The 24,230-nt window shown below is 39.1% G+C and overlaps 1 protein-coding gene across 18 annotated transcripts in view; it reads right to left on the minus strand.

Moving 5' to 3' along the window:
- The window catches only part of ANKRD44 (ankyrin repeat domain 44), a 362,773-nt gene that overhangs the window by 43,691 nt on the left and 294,852 nt on the right, over positions 1-24,230 (minus strand). For 9 of the 18 annotated variants that reach the window (XR_003134598.3, XR_003134599.3, XM_049106597.1 and 6 more), the window contains exons 23-27: positions 22,631-22,714; positions 20,988-21,133; positions 20,455-20,537; positions 10,719-10,801; positions 9,658-9,749 (exon numbers count right to left, since the gene is read on the minus strand). Coding sequence is in view for 12 of the 18 variants with exons in the window: in XM_049106597.1 (XP_048962554.1) it covers positions 9,658-9,749; positions 10,719-10,801; positions 20,455-20,537; positions 20,988-21,133; positions 22,631-22,714 (488 nt within the window). In the remaining 6 variants the exon portion in view is untranslated. Of the gene's footprint in view, positions 1-466; positions 652-2,961; positions 5,927-6,871; positions 7,256-7,390; positions 7,423-8,819; positions 8,856-9,657; positions 9,750-10,718; positions 10,802-20,454; positions 20,538-20,987; positions 21,134-22,630; positions 22,715-24,230 lie in introns of those variants that run through there. The other 9 variants (XR_007408878.1, XR_007408879.1, XM_025442115.3 and 6 more) reach the window with 6 other exon arrangements.

Here is a 24,230-nt window from a genome sequence, read left to right on the forward strand (position 1 = left end):
GAAATCCAATGGTAAGAAATAGGAGTTGTTCAAGTTCTCAAACTTGTTGTGTGCTTTCAACTGAATATAAACATGGGTAAGTTTTTTGTACTCTAAGTACTGCTTCAACATTTTTACTTTTGAAAATTATAAACTTCTTCTAGAATTTAAGCTTACTTATTAAATTGTCACTGGTCTATGTGATGGCAGCCACAAAGATTTAAAAAACAGTACCTAGAAATTGTGTCTGCCAGTGCCCAGAGAACCACGTGAGACAATAAGGCTTTGTTGCCAAATCTTGCTATGTGACTGTGGGCCAAGTGCCTCATCTTTGTGAACTGGGTTCCCCCACCCGTGATGTAGATACAATCCTCCCCTGGTTAAGGAGAGGAATGTATATCTGCATATGTGCATTTGTGTGTTTAATAACAGAAGAATTAAGTGTTTGTCTCAAGTCTGTGCAGTATTTTTTCCCTTTTCCACTCACCTGCATGTGATCTTTTCTGGCAAAACACACAATCAGGGACCATTCTTAGTCATTGGCTTCTGAAATTCTTTTTCTTAAGCTCTTTATTGGGGGATACACATTAGAGCCTGTTTAGGCAATCCCTGTGAAAATAGATTTAAAAATATGGCTGGCTTCACAGATAATAAATCGATGAAAAAATGATTCTGAAACAAGAGGCGAGGAGGCAGATGAACAGTGAGGTCGGGGAGCGCAGCACTGAGGGTGGGGTAGTCTTATGCTGGGCTTGGTGAGACATTGGGTATCCCTGGCCTAGTAAATATTAGTACAGTAAATGCTAGTAGCAAACCCTCCCACCCACCAGCCACTGGGCCAGTTGCAAATGCTCACGTTTCCAACCACCCCCTGGAGTGCTTGAAAAATTAAAGAAGGGCACAGCCATTATCTTTGCTGCTTCGTATTTTACAGCAAATGTATCTTTTGTATGAAATTTGCTAGAGACAATTCATATAGCACTTTTACCCACAATATTTTTATGTTAATAGCCTTTTAGCTTAATGCCTTTGTGCCTTGCAAGCTAATTCTGGAACACATTAAGTGTGTTAAGCAAGGGATAGATATATGGGGATCTAATGCTACTGAATGGAATTAGAAGGATCCTTTGAAAAGCAGTTTGGAGACACAGGGCCCCACATCAGTGTTCAACAATATAACTACTGCCATGGAGGCTATTATCTCCTTTCTCCTTCCTTCCGAGAACACAAGTGAAATTTGAAGATCCCTATATTTTTCTTGAATTTAGGAAGTAAACCCAAAAGTAAACAATTTCCTTAGCAAAGAAAGAAGCAAGCAAGAAGTTATCCTGGGAGGATGCTACAGTGTCTGGAAGGACATTGTGATAGATCCAGTGTGATAAACTGCTTCCTAAATAGTTGCCAGTGATTCCTGCCTCCTGGTAGTCACACCCTATCCCCTTGAATATGGAACAAATCGAGTGACTTCCTTCTTACAAATAAAATATGGGAAAATGATAGAATGGCACTTCAATATTCAGTTTAAAAGCTGTCATTTCTGTCTTGCACTTTCTCTTTCTGGCTTTTCTCAGCCTGCTATGCTAGCTCTCGTCAGGTAAGTTGCCATGTTGTGAGCTGCCCTTTTCTGGAACGGCCCACTTGGCATGGAAGTGAAGGCAGCTAACAGCCATCAAGGAACTAAAGCCCTCAGTCCAACAACCCAAATCTACCAAAAACCCATGAAGAATCTGCCAACAACCATGAGTGGGCTTAGAAATGGATCTTCCCCCAGCTAACACCACGATTACAGCCCACAGCCCTGAGACAGAAGACCCAATACAACCATGCCTGGACTCCTGACTCTCAGCAACTGTGAGATAATAAACATTTGTTGTTTTAAGCCACTAAGCTTCTGGGTAATTTGTTACATGATGGTGGATAACTAATGTGGCCACTTCGCTCTAAAGTACCAAAAGTGCCCCCCTGTGGTATGATTCAAGCTTTATAGTCTTCAAGAATGAAAAGCACCCACATTTGTCTATTTGAATAAGGAGTGAGACACTGCAAAGTGCAAAACCTCCATGAACATCTCTAGCAGGAAAAAAAAAAACCCAACAACCATAAAACATTATTTCCAGGATGTCACACACAAAAAAGCATATAGGCACAGGTTGTGCATTCACATCATCAGTTATACACATTTGAGCAAATTATATCATTTCTCTGTGATTCCATTTCATGAAAAAGATGGTGATGGAGTTGGGCTAGCATCCTATGACACTGTGCTTTGAGGAACTCAGGAGGTCCCTACTCTGAAAGCTCTTTCTCGTCAGCCGGAAATAGTGCTACTGGGAATTTGTTCCTTAATGCTTCTAGGGATTGTCCCTGAAATTATTATTAATGGGAGAAATTTTGAATGGTAAGACAGAGGAAATTGTATAGCTACTTCTAAGAATATTGCAGAGAGGTGGGGCATTGTGTTGTTGTAAAGCAGCTGAAGGGTAGTAGTGGCAGCCACAAAAAGAAGTGGGGTTGATTTCACAATTCTAAGGACCTATTAGATGTCCTGCTTTCTGATACATGTGATCTACACAGTCACATTTCCCCTCCCACCATGATTGCTAGGGAGCTGGAGCAGACAAATGTTCAGTCACAGCCTCTGTATTAAATTTTCTGGTTCCCATATTTATATTCTTTTTCCCTGTTCTTGTTTTTCTACTTCTAGTTTATCCTGTGTCCTTTGTTGCAGGCCAGCTCAGATCCTTTACAGAAAAAACTGGAGGCATAAATGATTATAATATATAAAAACATATGAATTTGATTGGCCCCACCCCCAATTGTGATGTCACAAACAGAAATAGCAAATCCGGACATTTTCTTCTATCTTGATTATTGATTTTCAAAATTTAAGGGTCAATTTGCCTTTGGTGAAGACAAAGATTTAAATTCGCAGAATAATTGGTAAAATTGCATAAAGTGGAAAAACTAAAGACAAACACAAACTGCAACAATATCTGTACCGTTTTTATTTGTAAAAATAACCATCTGAATGCATTTCCATAGTATATTACAGTTAAGTACTTCATTACATTATTAGCATTCAGTAGTTGAAAAAGTATTAAACTGTGCTTGAAAAGATTCAGATTGGTTCAAAGTCATTCACTGAACTAAAAGTCATTTTCCTCATTTTTACAGTCATGACATTTACCAGAGTCATTCAACTCCAATTTACATAAGAAAACATTACAGACAAAATCCCACTGAAAGCATCAAACAGTATTTTATGCTGTTACAAATATGTTATGCAAAATAGAACACTGGCACCAGGTTTGTATCATCGTGCTTTGCAAAGATATATTGCACATGCTAAAGCATAAAATATGTAGACAAAACTACCAAACAAAAGATATTTGCATTGAATTTTTAGATCACTGCATAAGAAACGCATAGAATTACATTTTTACACACACTCAGATTGTCACTATCTTAAAACGCTTTTCCCCTACAACATTGACCTATGGTTTGTAAGAAGAAAGCATTTTAGCACTGCAAAATTAAACATAATTCCTATAGAAAACTTCGGCATTTTCATTTTCATTTCAAAGCAGGTATAGGGGAAATGGAAAAAAAGACACTTTATACATTCAAAGAAAGGCTGAAATGAAAACTCACTGGTATTATATTGCTCTGATAACACTCAAATGAAAAAAATACAAAACATTTCACAGAACATTTTCAGAATATACAGATATAAAAAGGCACTCTAACTTCATATTACAAGACAAAAAAAAAAAAAAGGGATGAGCTCTTCAACCAACGCAACAGATAAGCAAACCAAGTTGCTTGACAGTACAGAGAATAACTAGTGCAGCAAATCCATTTGATGTTCTTTTTCTAATTTAATAATAAAATAAAAAATGAAGCAGCTGTTTACTGCCTAAAGTACCAAAACATACTATGGTGCCCTTTTAGTAGTGATAAAGAGAAATCCCCTGAGCTTTTTACTGTAGAATCATAGCAGGTTTTAGGCAATTTGGAGATAGCAACGTATTTCCCAAGGACAGGCGGACACGGCGAACAGGTAAGTGCAGGGCAACTTGATCACTGTGGCTCTGCTTAAAATACAGACTAAAAATAACACTGGAAAAGCGCTAGACCACGAAGACTCAGTTAAAAGCACAACATGTATTTTTGTTTTTCTTAGAGAGCTACACTGCAAATCTAGTTTTATTTCTAAGAGATGTACTTAAAACACACAGAACTCCTAGTTTTTGACGTCATTTCCTAAAGAACAAAATGTGGTCTTGGGGAATGGACAGACAGACAGAGAGAAGGGTTTGATGCAGTGAACCATCACAGCGAGTGTGACTTCATTCTGTTCCTTTGTCCTCCTCCTTTCTAGCTGTGAGACAGTGGGGTAAAGTCAAAATGCAGCTACATGGAGAGAAACGTCCCATGGCCGGCACTGCTTTGCTGCAATCCTCCTTGTTCTTGTGCTACTCTATGGGAAAAATGTGAAGGCTGCTTCACCAGTAAGAGTGGGCCTCTCATTTCCTGCTTTGAAAGCCAATGGAGCAAGATTTCCATTCACTTCTAGAAAAAGACACCACAGTATAGCGTGCTTTTTTTTTTTTTTTTTTTTTTAGCGTTGGATCTCCCTTACTTTCAGTGTTTTGGTAAAGAGAAGGTTGTTATTGCTCATTAGCAATTTATCTACTTAAAAAAAAATTCATCTTCTCTAAACAAACAAAAAAGACAGAGGAAGGAGGGGAACACAACACCAAGAATCCAAAAAACAATGTTGGTGGTGTCAAAAACTTCCAGTGAAATTATGACCATTCGATTAAGTCCTTTGAACAAGTTCTCATTTGTGAAGAACCCAAGGTGAGTTTTTAATTAAACTGGGATATTCAAAGAGTAAGAGTAAAGTCTTTTACAGTTAGATGAAAAATATAATACAGCATGTGTATTTGATCCAGATATGATAGCACACGGTTTTAAAAATATCTCCCATACGCTATAAAAGAGAATTTCCAGGGCAAACATGGAACTGATGATTAAATGTCAGAGTCCTGACAACATGTTTCTCTCCTGTTTCTTCCTCAAGTGTAAAGTAGCACTCGGGCTGGTGATTTGTACTTCTTCGCCTGGTACATGTGCTCACACACTGACATCATTTCCCAGTAGGTTATTGGGACCACATGAGATCTTCAGTGCGTTCAGAATAATTTCCATACATTTCTTTGGGCCTCCTTTGTGTGTACGATCCACCACACACCTCTGTTGTCACCTCGCAGAAGAGCCTAAGGGCTGCGACGTCTCCTAAGCTGGCAAGGCCACAGACTGGGGCCGAGCGGTGGAGTTGACCCTTCTCCACCCGACGTGGAAGGACCTGAGGGTCAGCTGGAACCCTCAGCGGTAGAAGTGCCGGGCTTGGCCCCAGGACCACCGGCTAGTCCAGCCAGGGTCCTGTGTGTTTTTCTGCTTTTTTGTTATTCCCAGTAAGACACACAGCAATTAAAACAGAGAACAAACAATGGATGTTTCCTCGGCATTTGTTTCATTTCAAATAAATATAAACACATTTACATCAAAAGTATATGAACATTTTCTCTAGTTTGGCAAAAAAATAAGCCTTGGTCAACACGTCATCAGTTACAAATGTTACGCCATCAACTAGAAATCTGTGTCGTAAGAAATATAACAAGACCGTTACACAAAAAGATTACATTTTAACTCCATAGAAAAGCTACTTCAGTTCTCACTTCCATTTTGAAGGAAAACATTTTAAATTCTTCCATTTTAGACTGAAGCATTTTGGTCCTCATGTATAGCTGGTTGATGAACTACAGACATATATATATGTATATATATATGTGTGCGTGTGTATGTGCATAACGTTTAGAGTCTCATTCTTCTTTTTGTACAGCTATTCCAGGTGCAGAACGGGGTCCATTTGACCTAGAAGCTTTGGCAGAGGGAGCAGACACAGTATTCACTATGTTGATTTGATCATCAAGCAACCATCAATTGGCTTTAATTTCCACATCACCCATGTCTACCTTCTGTTTCGCACCTTGTTTCCTTCTGTAGTCACACTTCCACTCACTTGGCATGACCTTGGCTGAGAAGCTCATTTAACACTTTACTACTGATAATGCTGTGGGTTCTGATGGTTCTAAGAAGTTAGCATCCTGATTTAAGGATGAATTAACAAATAAATAAATAAAGGGTAGTCTCATATTAAATTTGCATATGTCTCAGAGTTCTGGCACAATACAACTTTTCACCTGAAACTTTATTAGCTAGATTCGGATTCAATTGGCCAGGTGATAATTAGTCCTAGGCTTGTTAAAAGGCGCTCTCGTTGCCATATTTGTGTTAAGCGAAGAAAGCAACTTCAATTTCCAGTGACTTTTTCCCTTCATGTGGCAACTTTAATAAAATCCTTGGAAAGAAGTTCTGGATATTTAAGTGCTTACTACAGAGAAGATATGAATCATTGGACTCCCTTAAAAAGATTACTACAGGCATCATTTCTGAAGATGAACACATTAACCTTTGGCTTCTAGTGAGGAAGTAAACATCAAAGTGAGAAGAGGTCTGAGGCGACACCTATCCCCCCTTGCCCTCCCCTCCCAGGGGACACGAATGTCACATTGATCCACTTCTGAGAACTCACTGCTGAGTGAGTATACGAAAAGAAAAATTCTTCATAGAGAACAGCTCCCTCTCAATTGCATTATGCCAAACGAAAAAGAATTAAATGCATTTTTTGACTTCTTACTTAAAATGAGAGGTAGAGAAGTATCTTAGATCTAGGGAAAACATGAAAACAAATAAAAACTGGGGCCCATCTGTGTGAATGCTTTGCCCTACTGCCTAGCTGCCCTCCCTGGGTTTGATTAATTCCTTTTCTACTGGCTTCTGGAAGCCCAGGCCCATAATAATACTCGAACACAACATAAACCTGGAATTCAAGTTGTTTTTTTTTTTTTTCTCCCTTCTTCTAATACAGGTGATCAAGGAAAAGCTTCTACAGTCCAAAGTCAAAATGTTTCGGAATCAGAGTCATTTTCGTTGTAGCCCTCCTCTGAGCCTACGTTGTTACTGCACAGGCTAACCATGCTACCCAGATTGGAGAGGGTGGTCCTGCTCAAATTGTCTTTTTTAAAACAAACGAAGTTGACAGCCGTCATTGTACTGGAAGGAGAAAAAGGCATCATGGTAGCCAAAATGAGGGCCAGGCAGTCAGCCACGTCTTTGTTAGGAGCGCAAGCCAGGGCCGGGGTATGACCTGGGCGTAAATGCAGACAAGGCCATGGTTAGTCCAGGAAATCCAAAGGCGGCGTGAGCATTCCACAGTACATCTCGTACGACCTCACACGTGGAGATGTATGTCCAGTTAGAAATCATGCCAGGCAAAGAGGAGTTAACTTCCCACAAGTCATGCTAGGGGTGAGGCTAGAGGGGGTCGGGGAGGGGAGACATTTTATGAAGGGGTCGTGGTGTTGGTTTTTCCATCTACATGACAACAAGCACTATGTTACCCGAAGTTAGGCAGGTTTCTAGTCTTCATCTAATGAACAGAAACACAAGGGGGCAGGGGTGGGACACAATTACACACACACACACACACACACACACACACACACAACCAGTAACAGGACAACCACAAAGGTGTTTCCACTTGAGAGCACACGCACACCATGCGCCTCAGGCTGGGGCCAGAGCACTCTCATTCTGAGAACAATGACTTTCCCGAGTAGGTAATTGTGTGTCAGATTAGAAAAGATATTGAAAATCAGATGTCTGTAAAGGCAGTTTTATTGTTATATATAGGTTTATAAAAAGTATATACCAATTAACTAGTTCTAGAAAAATGGAATCATTTGAGCAGATCAGACACAGGAAAGTATTGGTTGTTTGTGGTTTAAAATATACTATCGTTTAAGAGAAATGTAACCAAATTTTTAAAAATAGCAACACCACCAACCAAAGTCCCAAAGCCCAACTGTGACAGGTGTGGGAAAAAGGCTGTAGGGTCATGTCATTCTCCACCATGTAGACTCAAAGGGTCCTATCCAGAAAAGAAAACTATCTCAACACATGAGATAGTTTAGATGAAACTAAACTAAATACATGCTGGAGGATGTAGATAGATTCTTTGATTTAATTACTACCCTTATCTAACCTTTATTCTATGGACCAAAAAAGGGTTAGCCTATCTCCTCTGCTAGAAAGATTCCTACTCCCTCTTACTCATTTATTCAGAAGAACTGGCTCAATAAAATTCGACATTTTGCCAAGTTTTACCAACACTTGACCTAATTTCTGCCCATCTCCCCCCTCCTCCCACCCCAACATTCCTCTCTCTAGTATGAAAACAAGTAAGAAGAGACAGGTATCTTAACATTCCATTCCAGGGAGGTCATCGATGAGTAAAGGATTTATGAGTATAGCGCTGTACAAAACTGCCCCAAATTGTTCCCAGGCCTTTAGAAGGCCGCTGAGCTCTAAGAAGGGGCTCTTCGGGCTAACGTTCCCAAGGTTGCTATTGGCAGGAAAAGCCTCAGATGCAGCAGGCTTACAATGGAGAAAGACAAAACTAATTTATTTTGGCCTCTTTTGGTCATTTGGAAAGAATTGTGCACTTCTGCATGCCAATCCTTATAGGATAGTGATAAGAGGACGAGGGAAAAGGGAGGTGGAACAACCAAGGAGATGGAGTAATAGAGAATTTTCTGTGCCTCTTAGATGAGTCAGGTTGGGGACAGAGCAGGGAACATGCTAGGATAAATGGGGCTGCAAAACAGAAACTAATAGGAATTAGCTAATGATGTCATATGGCTAATGCTTACTTCTGAGAAATAGGCATGGGCTGCTAGTTCCAATACCTGTAATAAGCAGTTAATTGAGTTGCGTTAATTAAAATGCTTTAATTAAATGCCACAATTAATGCCACATTAATAAGTTACATCATTCATAAATATCCAGAAGTTCATCTTTTGCTCTCCACAGTTAATAGGCATTGTACTTCAAAATGGTAGTCTAACATAATTCTTTTTTTTTTTTTAACATAATTCTGGTATTCATGAGCTTTCCAAATTTCTTAGGGACCAGGTAGAAAGCTTCTGTTAAGAGTTAGTTCATTTAGAGTTAGAAAAGGAATGTTACATAGATCAGGAGAAGCTTTCAAGCCTAGAAATTCATTTAAAAAATTGTACTCATGTTCCCTAAATATCCACACTGAGAATATGAGTTTTGATCTGTTCTTTAAAAAAAAGTTTGATCTCAGAATGAACTGAATACAAATGACCTAGGTTTTTCTTTGATCCCTTGAGCATGCACTAATGACATGTGTCGTCTCTAACTCTTCAGTGTATGCAGTTAGAATTCTGAATGCCTGCCGCAAGCTTTTCCGTGTGTCTAGAACAGTTTAACCACTACGCTGAGGAGTTAGAGACCAGCTGCTGGCATTACATGCAAAATGGAAGGCACTGGTGGGCTACAGGTGGACTATGTGTTTTACAAAGACAGACAGGACAAATTATCTTTGTTTGAGTTCTCACACACAGAAGCTGCCGAGGGGGAGAGAATTCTTACTGCCTTTTTAATGAGCTCCTATCTTTCTCATTTTCCTCTGGCTTCACAGCATAGGGAAGGTATGCGTAGTAACTGCTTACTTTTCCCACTTACCATTTTCATCTACAGCGAGTACACAGGCTCCTTTGGCCAACAACTCCTCAACTACCACCTTCAAGCCATTACGTGCAGCAACGTGGAGGGGTCTAAAAAAAGACAACACTTGGCGTCAACCGTGATACACATTTGTGTGGGAATGTGTCATTTGGGGTACCTGCATTGCTAAAAGGTAGAAAATACTTAATCTATAAGTAGTACAGGAATAATTTTACTTTTTAAAATAAAAATATTTGTCGACCAGATCTTTCCCAGGTGCTAATGATCCAACTTTCCTTCATGTTCGCCCAGGTTTCTCTGCAGATGTTACAGACACTCTACATCTCAAACAATCTCAGTAACAGTAGATAGGAAGCCAGAAAAAGAACAAAAGCTCCAGCATCTTTTCTAGAAGGTTCTGTGTCTCTTGCTTTCTACTCCAGCATTTAAATCATTGTTTCACACAGTCCATCAATATGATTGGTATTCATATCACCCATATATATTTATCTTAAACCTCCTTGTTATTAGTAAATGCACTAAATGATATTTTGTTGAATTTAGAATACCTTAAAGAATAAATTCAAACCCAGTATATTCATTTCTGCTATATATACCTCCTAAGAAACCTAATGGAAAAAAATCTTAATATTCTTTTCCCCTTAAATACATAGGTAATTTCCTAAAATGGAATATGAATCAGTTTTAAGTCTTTCACACTGAAGACTGCACTGAATTATATTAAAATATAATTAAGACAAACTACTTAGGAATTCTTCAAATGTATTCTGGGAATGTGATTTATAAAACTGTCATTTTTCCAGTAAAAATACATGATGTTAATATATTATGTTACACAATTCTATGAAGGGATAACAAAATAAAGATTCTAACTAAAAAATGTCTCGCTTGGTGAGTATTTGCAGGTATGTGACTATAAATTCTGTGAAGGAGAAGCCACCTCTGCTTTTCACCGTTGTATTCTTCAGTGCTAGCCTGGCACAGAGCACACTCTTAATATTTGTTGAATAAACAACTATGAATCTGAGTCCAAATCATACTTTAGAAGTCACACTTACGTCTGCAGTGCATTATTTTTTGCATTAATAAGGCTCTCATCTTGTATCTTGTCAAGTATTAACAAGGCACATTTTTCATGACCCTAATAAAGAAAAAAATGATAAGAAACACAGGACAGAAACAAAGAGAAGCTCCTGAAAAATTACTTCATTATACTTTAAATTTAAAATGAACGTCATCTGCCTAAAAAACATTTTATAAGGCAATTTTCTGAGTAATTCCTTTTCCTTCTAAAAAGCAAATGGTTAGGGGCACCTGGGTGGCTCAATGGTTGAGCTTCTGACTTTGGCTCAGGGCGTGATCCTGGGGTCCTTGGATCAAGTCCTGCATCAGGCTCCCTGCATGAAGCCTGCTTCTCTCTCTGCCTGTCTCTCTCTCTCTCTGTGTCTCTCACGAATAAATTTATAAAATCCTTAAAAAAAAAAGCTAATTGTTAAAGAACCTTAGATTCTCAAAGATTCTGGATAAGGTCTATTAGGATTTGATGAACGTAAGCATCTAAAATATTAATATTTCTAGAGTAACTGCAGAATTAATGTTCAGAGAGCTGAAGTAGGTGCTAGCTCAGCAAGGTCAGTGGCAAGCAGAGAGCAGAATTAGGAGTATCCTTCAAACCCATTAACACTACTTTTTAAACATATGTCAAGTCGCATCTCCTTCCGCAAGCCTTCAATGGCCATTTCTGTGATCATCTACCTTTGAAACGTCTATTACATCTGTTACCAGTATCACTTATCATTATGTACAACTGCCTTATATTGTGAAGCGACTCTTTTGGGAAAGCTAGATTTTTTCTTCCTCAAATAGAGGAAGATATCTTTGTATCTTAAAAGAGATGGATGATAATTAAAAAAGAAGAAAAAAAAAATCAATGGAAAAGTCAGAGACCCTTTCAGGATTTCAGGCCTATGCCCTGTTAAGGGGACATGGTTTCCTAAACCCTTGCTACTCATAGTGTGGCCCACAGACCAGCAACATCAGCTTAACCCGGGGGTTAGGAATGTTGAGTCCCAGGCCCCACTTCAGGCCCGCATGTCAACGAGATCCTCTGGTCATTCATTTGCACAATAAAGTTTGAAGAGCTCTGGACTTCTGGTCATGAAAGCACTACACTTTGAAATAAACTTCAGAGAGGGGGCAAGCTGGTGGAGGAGCAGGGTCCCCAAGTCACCTGTCTCCCCCACTCACCTAGATAACCTTCAAACCATCCTGAACACCTAAGCATCCCACCTGAGATTTAAAGAGAGAAGAGCTGGACACTACAGAGAAGGGGTTTCTAACAAGGTAGGAAGGCAGAAAAAAATAAAAAAGGGGGGAAAAAAGGAGGGGACTGGGAAATGGTGGTAGTTACAAAGTTGTAGTGGAGGGAGAATGTAGTCTACCTGAGGGGTCCTAGAAGGTGATTCTCTTGGTTCTGAGTATATTAAGTTCTGTATGTTAGAAGATGTTCAGTCCCAAATTTATATAAACCAGAAATACTTGTAGAGGGCCCCACCATTGACCACCCAAACATAAATGGGATAAATGAGGGGGGAAGAATGGGAATGAGGAATCTCACAGAATGAACCAGCAACGGTATTCCACTTGGTTCTGGGTATATGCTGATCATGTTTTAGAAGGTATTAACTTCCACCATTGTAGAACAAAAGAAAGAATCAGAAACAGGACTCTCTGCCACAGAGTTACAGATTTTGGATTACAATTAGATGTCAGAAAGCCAACTCAGAAGCACAATTATAAAGCTACTGTGACTCTGGAAAAAAGCATAAAGGACTCAAGAGACTTCATGACTGCAGAATTTAGATCAGGCCAAAATTAAAAATCAATTAAATGAGATGCAATCCAAACTGGAGGTCCTAATGACGGGGGTTAATGAGGTAGAAGAAAGAGCAAGTGACATAGAAGACAAGTTAATGGCAAGGAAGGAAGCTGAGGAAAAAGACAAAAATAATTAAAAGACCACAAGGAAAGATTAAGGGAAATAAATGACAGCCTCAGAAGGAAAAATCTACATATAACTGGGGTTCCAGAGGGCGCCGAGAGGGCCAGAGGGCCAGAAAGCATATTTGAACAAACCATAGCTGAGAACTTCCCTAAGGTGGGGAGGGAAACAGGCATTCAGATCCAGGAGATAGAGAGGTCTCCCCCTAAAATGAATAAAAACCGGTCCACACCTCGACATTTAACAGTGAAACTTGCAAATTCCAAAGATAAAGAGAAGATCCTTAAAGCAGCAAGAGATAAGAAATCCCTAATTCTTATGGGGAGAAGTATTAGGTTAACAGCAGACCTCTCCACAGAGACCAGAGAGGGCTGGCAGGATATATTCAGGGTCCTAAATGAGAAGAACATGCAGCCAAGAATACTCTATCCAGCAAGGCTCTCATTCAGAATAGAAGGAGAGATAAGAGCTTCCAAGATAGGCAGAAACTGAAAGAATATGTGACCTCCAAACCAGCTCTGCAAGAAATATTAAGGGGGACTCTGTAAAAGAAAGAGGACCCAAAAGAAATAAACCACAAAAACAGGGACTGAATAGGTATTACAATGACACTAAATTCCTATCTTACAATAGTTACTCTAAACGTGAATGGGCTAAATGATCCCATCAAAAGGCACAGGGTTTCAGACTGGATAAAAAAGCAAGACCCATCTATTTGCTGTCTACAAGATACTCATTTTAGACATAAGGACACGTACAGCCTGAAAATAAGGACTTAAGGACCGTTTACCATTTAAATGGTCCTCAAAAGAAAGCTGGGGTAGCCATCCTCATATCAGATAAAGTTTATCCCAAAGACTGTAGTAAGATATGAAGAGGGACACTATATCATACTTAAAGGATCTATCCAACAGGAGGAACTAACAATCATGAATATTTATGTCCCTAATGTGGGAGCTGCCAAGTATATCAATCAATTAATAACCAAAGTAAAGACACAGATAATAATACACTAATACTGGAAGACTTCAACATGGCGCTTTCTGCAAATGACAGATATTCTAAGCACAACATCTCCAAAGAAACAAGAGGTTTAAATGATATACTGGACCAGATGGATTTCACAGATATTTACAGAACTTTACATCTTAATGCAACTGAACACACATTCTTCTTAAGTGCACATGGAACTTTCTCCAGAATAGACCACATACTGGGTCACAAATCAGGTCTCAACCGATACCAAAAGACTGGGATTGTCCCCTGCATATTTTCAGACCATAATGCTTTGAAACTTGAACTCAATCACAAGAGGAAATTTGGAAGAAATTCAAACATGTGGAGGTTAAAGAGCATCCTGCTAAAAGATGAAAGGGTCAACCAGGAAATTAGAGAAGAATTAAAAACATTCATGGAAACTAATGAGAATGAAGATACAACCATTCAAAATCTTTGGGATACAGCAAAAGCAGTCCTAAGAGGGAAATACATCCCAATACAAGCATCCCTCAAAAAAATGGAAAAAAACTCAAATACATAAGCTAGCCTCGCATCTGAAGGAACTGGAGAAAGAACAGCAAATAAAACCTACACCAAGCAGAAGAAGAGAGTTAATAAAGACTTGAGCAGCACTCAATGAAATAGAGACCAGAAGAACTGTGGAACAGATCAACAAAACCAGGAGTTGGTTCTTTGAAAGAATTAATAAGATTAGATAAACCATTATCCAGCCTTATTAAAAACAAAAGAGAAAAGACTCAAATTAATAAAATCATGAATGAAAAAGGAGAGATCACAACCAATACCAGGGAAATACAAACGATTTTAAAAACATATTATAAGCAGCTATACGCCAATAAATTAGGCAATCTAGAAGAAATGGACACATTTCTGGAAAACCACAAACTACCAAAACTGGAACAGGAAGAAAGAGAAAACCTGAACAGGCTAATAACCAGGGAGGAAATTGAAGCAGTCATCAAAAACTTCCCAAGACACAAAAGTTCAGGGCCAGATGGCTTCCCAGGGGAATTCTATCAAATGTATTTTTGTTTTTTCTTTTAAAGATTTTATACATTTACTCATGAGAGACACAGAGAGAGAGGCAGAGACACAGGAAGAGGGAAAAGCAGGCTCCATGCAGAGAGCCCGATGTGGGACTTGATCCCAGGTCCTCAGGATCACACCCTGGGCCGAAGGCAGTGCTAAACCGCTGGGCCACCTGGGCTTCCCCCATCAAACTTTTAAAGAAGAAACAATACCTATTCTACTAAAGCTGTTCTGAAAGACAGAAAGGGACAGAATATTTCCAAACTTGTTTTATAAGGCCAGCATCACCTTAATTCCAAAACCAAAGACCCCACCGAAAAGGAGAATTATAGACCAATATCCCTTATGAACACAGATGTAAAAAATTTTTTTCAGATGTAAAAATTCTTAACAAGATACTAGCCAATAGGATCCAATAGTACATTAAGAAGATTATTCACCATGACCAAGTGGGATTTATCCTGGGATGCAAGGCTGGTTCAACACTCGTAAAGCAATCAACGTGATAGATCATATCAACAAGAGAAAAAACAAGAACCATATGACCCTTTCAATAGATGCAGAGAAAGCATTTGACAAAAAAATGTATCCATTCCTGATCAAAACTCTTCAGAGTGTAGGGATAGAGGGAACATTCCTCAGCATCTTAAAAGCCATCTAGGAAAAGCCCACAGCAAATATCATTCTCAATGGGGAAACACTGGGAGCCTTTCCCCTAAGATCAGGAACACAACAGGGATGTCCACTCTTACCATTGCTATTCAACATAGTACTAGAAGTCCTAGCCTCAGCAATCAGGCAACAAAAAGAAATAAAAGGCATTCAAATTGGCAAAGAAGAAGTCAAACTCTCCCTTTTCGCAGATGACATGATACTCTATGTAGAAAACCCAAAAGACTCCACCCCAAGATTGCTAGAACTCATACAGCAATTCGGCAGTGTGGCAAGATACAAAAGCAATGCCCAGAAATCAGTGGCATTTCTATACACTAACAATGAGACTGAAGAAAGAGGAATTAAGGAGTCAATCCCATTTACAATCGCACCCAAAAGCATAAGATACCTAGGAATACACCTAACCAAAGAGGTAAAGGATCTATACTCTAAAAACTATAAAACACTTCTGAAAGAAATTGAAGATACAAAGAGATGGAAAACTATTCCATGCTCATGGATTGGAAGAATTAATATTGTGAAAATGTCAATGCTACCCAGGGCAATTTACACATTTAATGCAATCCCTATCAAAATACCATGGACTTTCTTTTTCTTAAAGATCATTTATTTATTTATTTATTTATTCAGAGAGAGAGACAGAGAGAGGCAGAGACACAGGCAGAGGGAGAAGCAGGCTCCATGCAGGGAGCCCGATGTGGGACTCGATCCCAGGACTCCAGGATCACACCCTGGGCTGCAGGCGGCGCTAAACCGCTGCACCACCAGGGCTGCCCTACCATGAACTTTCTTCAGAGAGTTGGAACAAATCATCTTAAGATTTCTGTGCAATCAGAAAAGACCCTGAATAGCCAGGAGAATACTGAAAAAGAAAACCAGAGCCGGGGGCATTACAATGCCAGATTTCAGGCTGTACTACAAAGCTGTAATCATCAATACAGTGTGGTACTGGCACAAAAACATACACATAGATCAACGGAGCAGAATAGAGAACCCAGAAATGGGCCCTCAACTCTATGGTCAACTAATATTCGACGAAGCAGGAAAGACTATCCACTGGAAAAAGGACAGTCTCTTCAATAAATGGTGCTGGGAAAATTGGACAGCCACATGTGGAAGTATGAAGCTAGACCATTCTCTTACACCATACACAAAGATAAACTCAAAATGGATGAAAGATCTAAATGTTAGACAAGAATCCAGCAAAATCCTAGAGGAGAACACAGGCAACACTCTTTTTGAACTTGGCCAAAGCAACTTCTTGCAAGATACATCCATGAAGACAAGGGAAACAAAAGTAAAAGTGAACTATTGGGATTTAATCAAGATAAAAAGCTTCTGCACAGCAAAAGAAACAGACAACAAAACTCAAAGACAACCTACAGAATGGGAGAGGATATTTGCAAATGACGTATCAGATAAAGGGCTAGTATCCAAGATCTATAAAGAACTTATTAAACTCAACAGCAAAGAAACAAACAAATCCAATCATGAAATGGGCAAAAGACATGAACAGAAATTTCACCAAAGAAGACAAACAGATGGCCAACAGGCACATGAGAAAATGCTCCGCATCACTGGCCATCAGGGAAATACAAATCAAAACCACAATGAGATACCACCTCGCACCACTGAGAATAGTGAAAATTAACAAGGCAGGAAACAACAAATGTTGGAGAAGATGTGGAGAAAGGGGAACCCTCTTGCACTGTTGGTGGGAATGTGAACTGGTGCAGCCACTCTGGAAAACTGTGTGGAGGTTCCTCAAAGAGTTAAAAATAGAGCTGCCCTACGACCCAGCAATTGCACTGCTGGGGATTTACCCCAAAGATACAGATACAGTGAAATGCCAGAACACCTGCACCCCGATGTTTATAGCAGCAATGTCCACAATAGCCAAACTGTGGAAGGAGCTTCAGTGTCCATCGAAAGATGATGGATAAAGAAGCTGTGGTCTATGTATACAAGGGAATATTCCTCAGCCATTAGAAATGACAAATACCCACCATTTGCTTCAATGTGGATGGAACTGGAGGGTATGATGCTGAGTGAGGTAAGTCAATCGGAGAAGGACAAACATTATATGGTCTCATTCATTCGGGGAATATAAAAATAGTGAAATGGATTAAAGGGGAAAGGAGAGAAACTGAGTGGAAATATCAGAGAGGGAGACAGAACATGAAAGACTCCTAACTCTGGGAAACGAACAAGCGGTAGTGGAAGGGGAGGGCAGGGGAGTGGGGGGGTTGGGGTGACTGGGTGATGGGCAGTGGGGCGGGGGCACTTGATGGGATAAGCACTGGGTGTTATGCTCTATGTTGGCAAATTGAACTCCAATAAAAAAAATGCAAAAAAAAAAAAAAAAAAAGAAATAAACTTCATGAAACTGAACCTTTTTTGGGGTTTCCATGGGTTTCCCAGAGCATGAAGTGAGAAAATGCAACCAGTGAAAGGAATAGCCAAAGCATCTCATACCACTGGGTACAGACAACATCTTTAATACTGTCACCATATTGAAACAAACTACCACCACTGGTGTCAGCTGGCATTACACTATAACATGGAGTTTTCATTCTGATGCACTGCTGGTGGAGTGTAAACAATTGTGATCTTATCAGAGGCCCATTTAGGATTAAATATATTCATAGCCTTAGACTCATTGAGGAATTTATCTTAAAGGAATGAGTAAAGAATTCTTTAAAAAAAAATCTCTACAATTAGCATCATCTGTTTCCAAGATCTATAAAGAACTTATTAAACTCAACACCAAAGAAACAAACAATCCAATCATGAAATGGGCAAAAGACATGAACAGAAATCTCACAGAGGAAGACATAGACATGGCCAACATGCATATGAGAAAATGCTCTGCATCACTTGCCATCAGGGAAATACAAATCAAAACTACAATGAGATACCACCTCACACCAGTGAGAATGGGGAAAATTAACAAGGCAGGAAACAACAAATGTTGGAGAGGATGCGGAGAAAAGGGAACCCTCTTACACTGTTGGTGGGAATGTGAACTGGTGCAGCCACTCTGGAAAACTGTGTGGAGGTTCCTCAAACAGTTAAAAATATACCTGCCCTACGACCCAGCAATTGCACTGTTGGGGATTTACCCCAAAGATACAAATGCAATGAAACGCCAGGACACCTGCACCCCGATGTTTCTAGCAGCAATGGCCACTATAGCCAAACTGTGGAAGGAGCCTCGGTGTCCAACGAAAGATGAATGGATAAAGAAGATGTGGTTTATGTATACAATGGAATATTACTCAGCTATTAGAAATGACAAATACCCACCATTTGCTTCAACGTGGATGGAACTGGAGGGTATTATGCTGAGTGAAGTAAGTCAGTCGGAGAAGGACAAACATTATATGTTCTCATTCATTTGGGGAATATAAATAATAGTGAAAGGGAAAATAAGGGAAGGGAGAAGAAATGTGTGGGAAATATCAGAAAGGGAGACAGAACGTAAAGACTGCTAACTCTGGGAAACGAACTAGGGGTGGTAGAAGGGGAGGAGGGCGGGGGGTGGGAGTGAATGGGTGACGGGCACTGGGTATTATTCTGTACGTTAGTAAACTGAACACCAATAAAAAAAATAAAATAAAAAAAAATAAAATAAAATAAAATTACATCCATAATCGTAAAAAAAAAAAAATTAGCATCATCTATAGTAGTATATATTTGAAAACAAGCAAATGTCTAACAGTTGGGGATGGACTGAATAAAGGATGGCACTTTTAAAAAAGATTTTACTTATGTATTCATGAGACACACAGAGAGAGGCAGAGACACAGGCAGGGGGAGAAGCAGGCTCCCTGTGGAGAGCCTGATGAGGGACTCAATCCCAGGGCCCCAGGATCATGACCTGAGTTAAAGGCAGACGCTCAACCACCAAGCTACCCAAGCAACCCAGGATGGCACATTCTTAGGGTAGAAATCCATACATCTTCTAAAATACTATACAGTTTGATATCTAAAACAAAGATAATCATGGGGCACCTGGGTGGCTCAGCTGGTTAAGTGTACAACTCTTGATTTCAGCTCAGGTCATAATCTCAATGGCCGTGGGACAGAGCCCCACATCAGCCTCTGTGCTCAGCAGGGAGTCAGCTTGCAGATTCTCTCCCTCTGACCCTCCGCCCCCCTTGTTATCTCTCCCTGTCTGTCTAAAATAAATAAATAAATACATCTTTAAAAAAAAAGATATCCATAAGATATGATTCAGTAACAAAAGTGGGCTTTAGAACATTGTGATCTCACTTTTGTAAAATTATATATTTATTTATACATCATTTATCTTTTACAGGAGCAGGAATCTTGAGCTACATGTGAACATAATTCTATTAAAAAAAAAAAACAAAACCGATCCCTGGGTGGCTCAGTGGTTTAGTGCCTGCCTTTGGCCCAGGGTGTGATCCTGGAGTCCTGGGATCGAGTCCCACGTCGGGCTCCCTGCATGGAGCATGCTTCTCCCCCACCTGTGTCTCTACCTCTCTCTCTCTCTTTGTCTCCCATGAAAAAATAAATAAAATCTTTAAAAAAAAAAACAACCAAACAAACAAACACAAAAACAAAAGACCTCAAACACATTCCTTTCATTGAACTATGCACCAGAAAAAAAGTTAGAGGGTAGAAATGTACATGAATGCATTTATTTGCCTCAAAGGTGAGTATTTTTTGGCTGTGTTATTACCGTATTCAAATGGAACAAAATGAAAACAAGTACACCTTTTAGAAGCCACATAACTAAGGTCCTAACCTTGTTTAAAACTAAGATGATATGAGACTACAACCCATGGAAACAGATACAGTGGCAGTATGAAGACAGACCACATAAGAATACAGTGGCTAATGCCATGAAACGCATATCCTCATCAACCCCTATGTGGGTCTGCCCTTTGTGTCTTCCCCTTCCAATTGGCTTATAGTTGACAATACCCTGGGAAAATGTACATCTCAATTAAGAGCCACGGAACACACTTCTGAAACAGCATTTAAGTGGTATTAGTCTTATTAGAACGCTAAGTAACATTATTTCAAATTCATGTACATACTTTGCTACTAGCCAAATGTAAGGGTGTGTTCAAGTCTTTATCCTTTACAGTCAGATCAGCCTGGGCACTGTTCACCAAAATATCTAAAGAAAAAGCCAAAAGAGAGTTATTTAGACTACATGGTAATTGCAATGACACATTCAAATTAGTATGGCCACATCATCATATTTAATGCTTTTAAAGAAAAAAGGAAAAATTTATTGCCATATTGTTCTATCGAAATCAAAGGTCTATAGACATTAATTTTAATTGACTTTATTGTTTTGTTATTTCCAGGTAAAATAATTCTGTTGCTACATGTGGTCTCTATTTGTTGAGAGTTTTCACTGCAGAAAGATCAGTTCACTTAGACAACGTCCACTAATAATCAAATAACAGGGGACTGAAGACAATTAGCAAGTAGAATCAAGGAGCTTAAATAAAATGTTGGCCTTTTTTACATGCATATACCAAGAGAATAACCGATTTCTCCATTTTATGTTACTCCAGTTTGGGTTGGGCATGAATGCGAAGCCCACCAGTCAAGCACATACCCACAGCGCCTGCCTGCCCGTTCTCAGCAGCCATCATCAGTGCTGTTTTCCCTGAATTGTCCGCTGCATTCACTTCAGCATTGTGTCTCAGAAGAAGCTGCAGGCATTCCACGTGATCAGCAAATGCTGCTGCATGAAGTGGTGTCCTAATGTTTTAAAACAAATAGGATTTCAGCTTCCTTTAAATTTAACACACTCTCTTTCTGTATATGCCTGAAGAAATATGTGCTCAGTGTCATCTTAGGGATTTAAAACTTCTCAGTTTGCAGAGATAACAATTAGGCCTACTCTAAAGTCCATTCAGAGTGGACTTTGAACAGTCACTTATGTGAATGGCATTCCCTAACTTTGGAGGGTTTAAGTGGTGGTCCTGATAATAAAATTAGCGTCTTTACTGACCCTTTGATGTTCAGTTTCAGTGACTTCTTTCTTATCTTTGATAAAGATACTTCCAGGGATCCCTGGGTGGCTCAGCGGTTTGGCACCTGCCTTTGGCCCAGGGCGTGATCCTGGAGACCCGGGATCGAATCCCACATCGGGCTCCCGGTGCATGGAGCCTGCTTCTCCCTCTGCCTATGTCTCTGCCTCTCTCTCTCTCTCTCTCTCTCTCTCTCTGACTATCATAAATAAAATAAAAAAAAATTAAAGATACTTCCAGAATTGGGGCACCTGGCTGGCTCAGTCAGTAGAGCACATGATTCTTGATCTCAGGGTCATGAGTTTGAGCCCCACAAGTAAGTATCTTCTTAAAGAAGATACTTTCAAAACTAAGTTTGACATTTGTAGATAATTGGCTATTGAAATAATAAAAAAAAGCCCCCATTATCTAATATGGATAGTTGATTTCTCTAGGAGCACAATTTGGTATTATTTATCAAAATAAAAAATTCAATCTAAAAACTGATCTCCTAGACATACTTGGTCACGTGAACAGATGTATACTAGACTGTTCACTGCACCACTCTTTGAAATAGCAAAAATGTTGGAAAAAACCTAAACGTTATTCAATAGAAGGCAGGCTGATTAAACGAGTATACCTATTCAATGAAGTAATATGCACCTTTAAAAAGAGTACGGTAAATCTATATATGCTGGCATGAAAAGTTCTCCAAGATACACTAAAAGCAGAGTATTGTAATAGAATTCTCCCATTTGCATAAAAAGAACATAAGCATATATTTTCATCTATGTTGGTAGCTATGTATAGAAAATATTTGGGAGAATATAAAAATCTGAAAAGAACAGTTTAAGGTGGCTTTCTCAATGGAACAGGCTGGTGCTTTTGGGCTGAGAGTAATTTCTCCTAATTATATACCCTAATTATATATTTATAATATATATAATACCTAATTATACATTTAATTCTTAAAAGAACTAAGGTGCTTTATAGGGGCACCTGGCTGGCTCAGGAGGTAGAGCATGTGACTCTTAATCTCAGGGTTGTGAGTTGGAGTCCGACTCTGGGTGTGGAGATTATATAAATAAAAATCTTTTTTAAAAAATTAAAGAAAAAAACCCCAATGCTTTTATATTATTTATATTACTTTTTCAATTAAAAAATAAATGTTTGGCTACTTATACAACCACAAAGCAGAGACTAAGATTGATCAAGACAAGAGGCATGCCATCTTGGGATCACTTACCTGCCTTTGTCATCTCTGCAATTGACAATACTGGAATCTATGGCCCCAAGTAGCAATGATGCACAATTCTCATGATCATTTATTCTAAAATGAAAATAGATTTTACCTTTAAAATTTTTCCATTAAAAATTTATATATCCCTTCCTACTCCATCTTCCTATCTACTGTATATTTAGCAATCTGATACATTCGAAAATGTCTGATGCAAATATCTGTGGTTTATGTTCTGTTCAAATGATTAAAGAAGACAATTTAGGTCATACAAATAAAGTTTATTTAACACTTCATGAGGAAGGCAGTTTTCACTCTCAAGAGTTTGGAGAATTGCTTGCTTTATGAAGTGCTAAATAAAATTTATATCACCTAAATTGTCTTCTTTAATCATTTTAACAGTGTTGGTGATGAGGGTAGCATTTGAAGGTGACTACTCATAGGCTGGAGGAGGAGGCACAGAGGCAGGACACCTGCAGAACCCTCAGAGTTCACTATTCCCCTTGTTACCAAGGGCTGAGGGTGAATCACTCTTGGGTTTGAGGTCTGCTCCCTTGTGTGCAATTCTCCAAGCCAAACAAACTTTATCCAAAACTTTTTAAGGAAAAGTGTTTATTAAAGTTCCCAGAAAGGTTTTGTGATCCAAGAATGGCTCTGCGATAGCTATATTGGAAGTCTACAGTAGGTGGCAGCCGCTAAAAGACTAACAGGGGCCTTGACAGCATAAACCCCTGGGAGGCTTGGGGAAATAAATTAAGAAAAAAATGCAGACTGTTTTTGACCAATGGCACATCAATATCTAAGTAGGCACAAGTTGGACTATTAAAAGCCATGAGGGCATCCACCCTTGTAAAGAAAGCTTGTGAAGAGTAATAGATCTATTGTTAATGAGAATCTCAGAAGCCAAAGCTATGAAATTTATGCGCATGGGTTGAGCACTTAAAAGCTGTTAGAGTGATCACCACATAAATCTAAGACTCCTGTGATAGGATAAGTCGATTATGGAGCAGGTTAGATTGACACTAGGTCACTCACCAAGCTCAAAAAAATTTCCCCACAACAGGGTACACTGTAAAACACTACACAAATCCCAAATCCCAAACCCAATGGCACATCTCCCTTAGGTATTAATTTGGCTCCAAGAGACTCAAGGCTTAGCTTAAAAAAAAAAAAAACAAAACTTCAAGTTTCAAAGAATTGAGCACTCTGCCTTCCAGCACAGTTGCTTATTTTATGTGTAAGAACTGTGGTTCCAGATGCTATAGATATCTACAAAAATGGCAAAAATATTACTAAGGCAACCCAGAATTACAATGTCCATCATGGGGAATGTTCCAGTTAGATAAGATCGTTCATTTAAGAAGTACACTTGAAAGCAAGGGTTCCCAAATCAACAGAGAATGGGATACCAATTTTAGCTGGTATGCAGAAGCTTCCAAAAAGCTTCAGGATTCCAAAATAGCTTCATTGAAAGATTTATTGTCAAGGCTAATGAAAAATTAAAGATACAAGAGAGAACTAAAACAAAGACTGTAAGATTGATATGACTCCTACTATTGCCCTTTATCCTCCTTTACCTGAGTCCTCACAGTCTACTAATCCTCTGAAT

Source organism: Canis lupus, chromosome 37 (genome assembly GCF_003254725.2).
Source record: "Canis lupus dingo isolate Sandy chromosome 37, ASM325472v2, whole genome shotgun sequence".
Taxonomy (NCBI): Eukaryota; Metazoa; Chordata; class Mammalia; order Carnivora; family Canidae; genus Canis; species Canis lupus.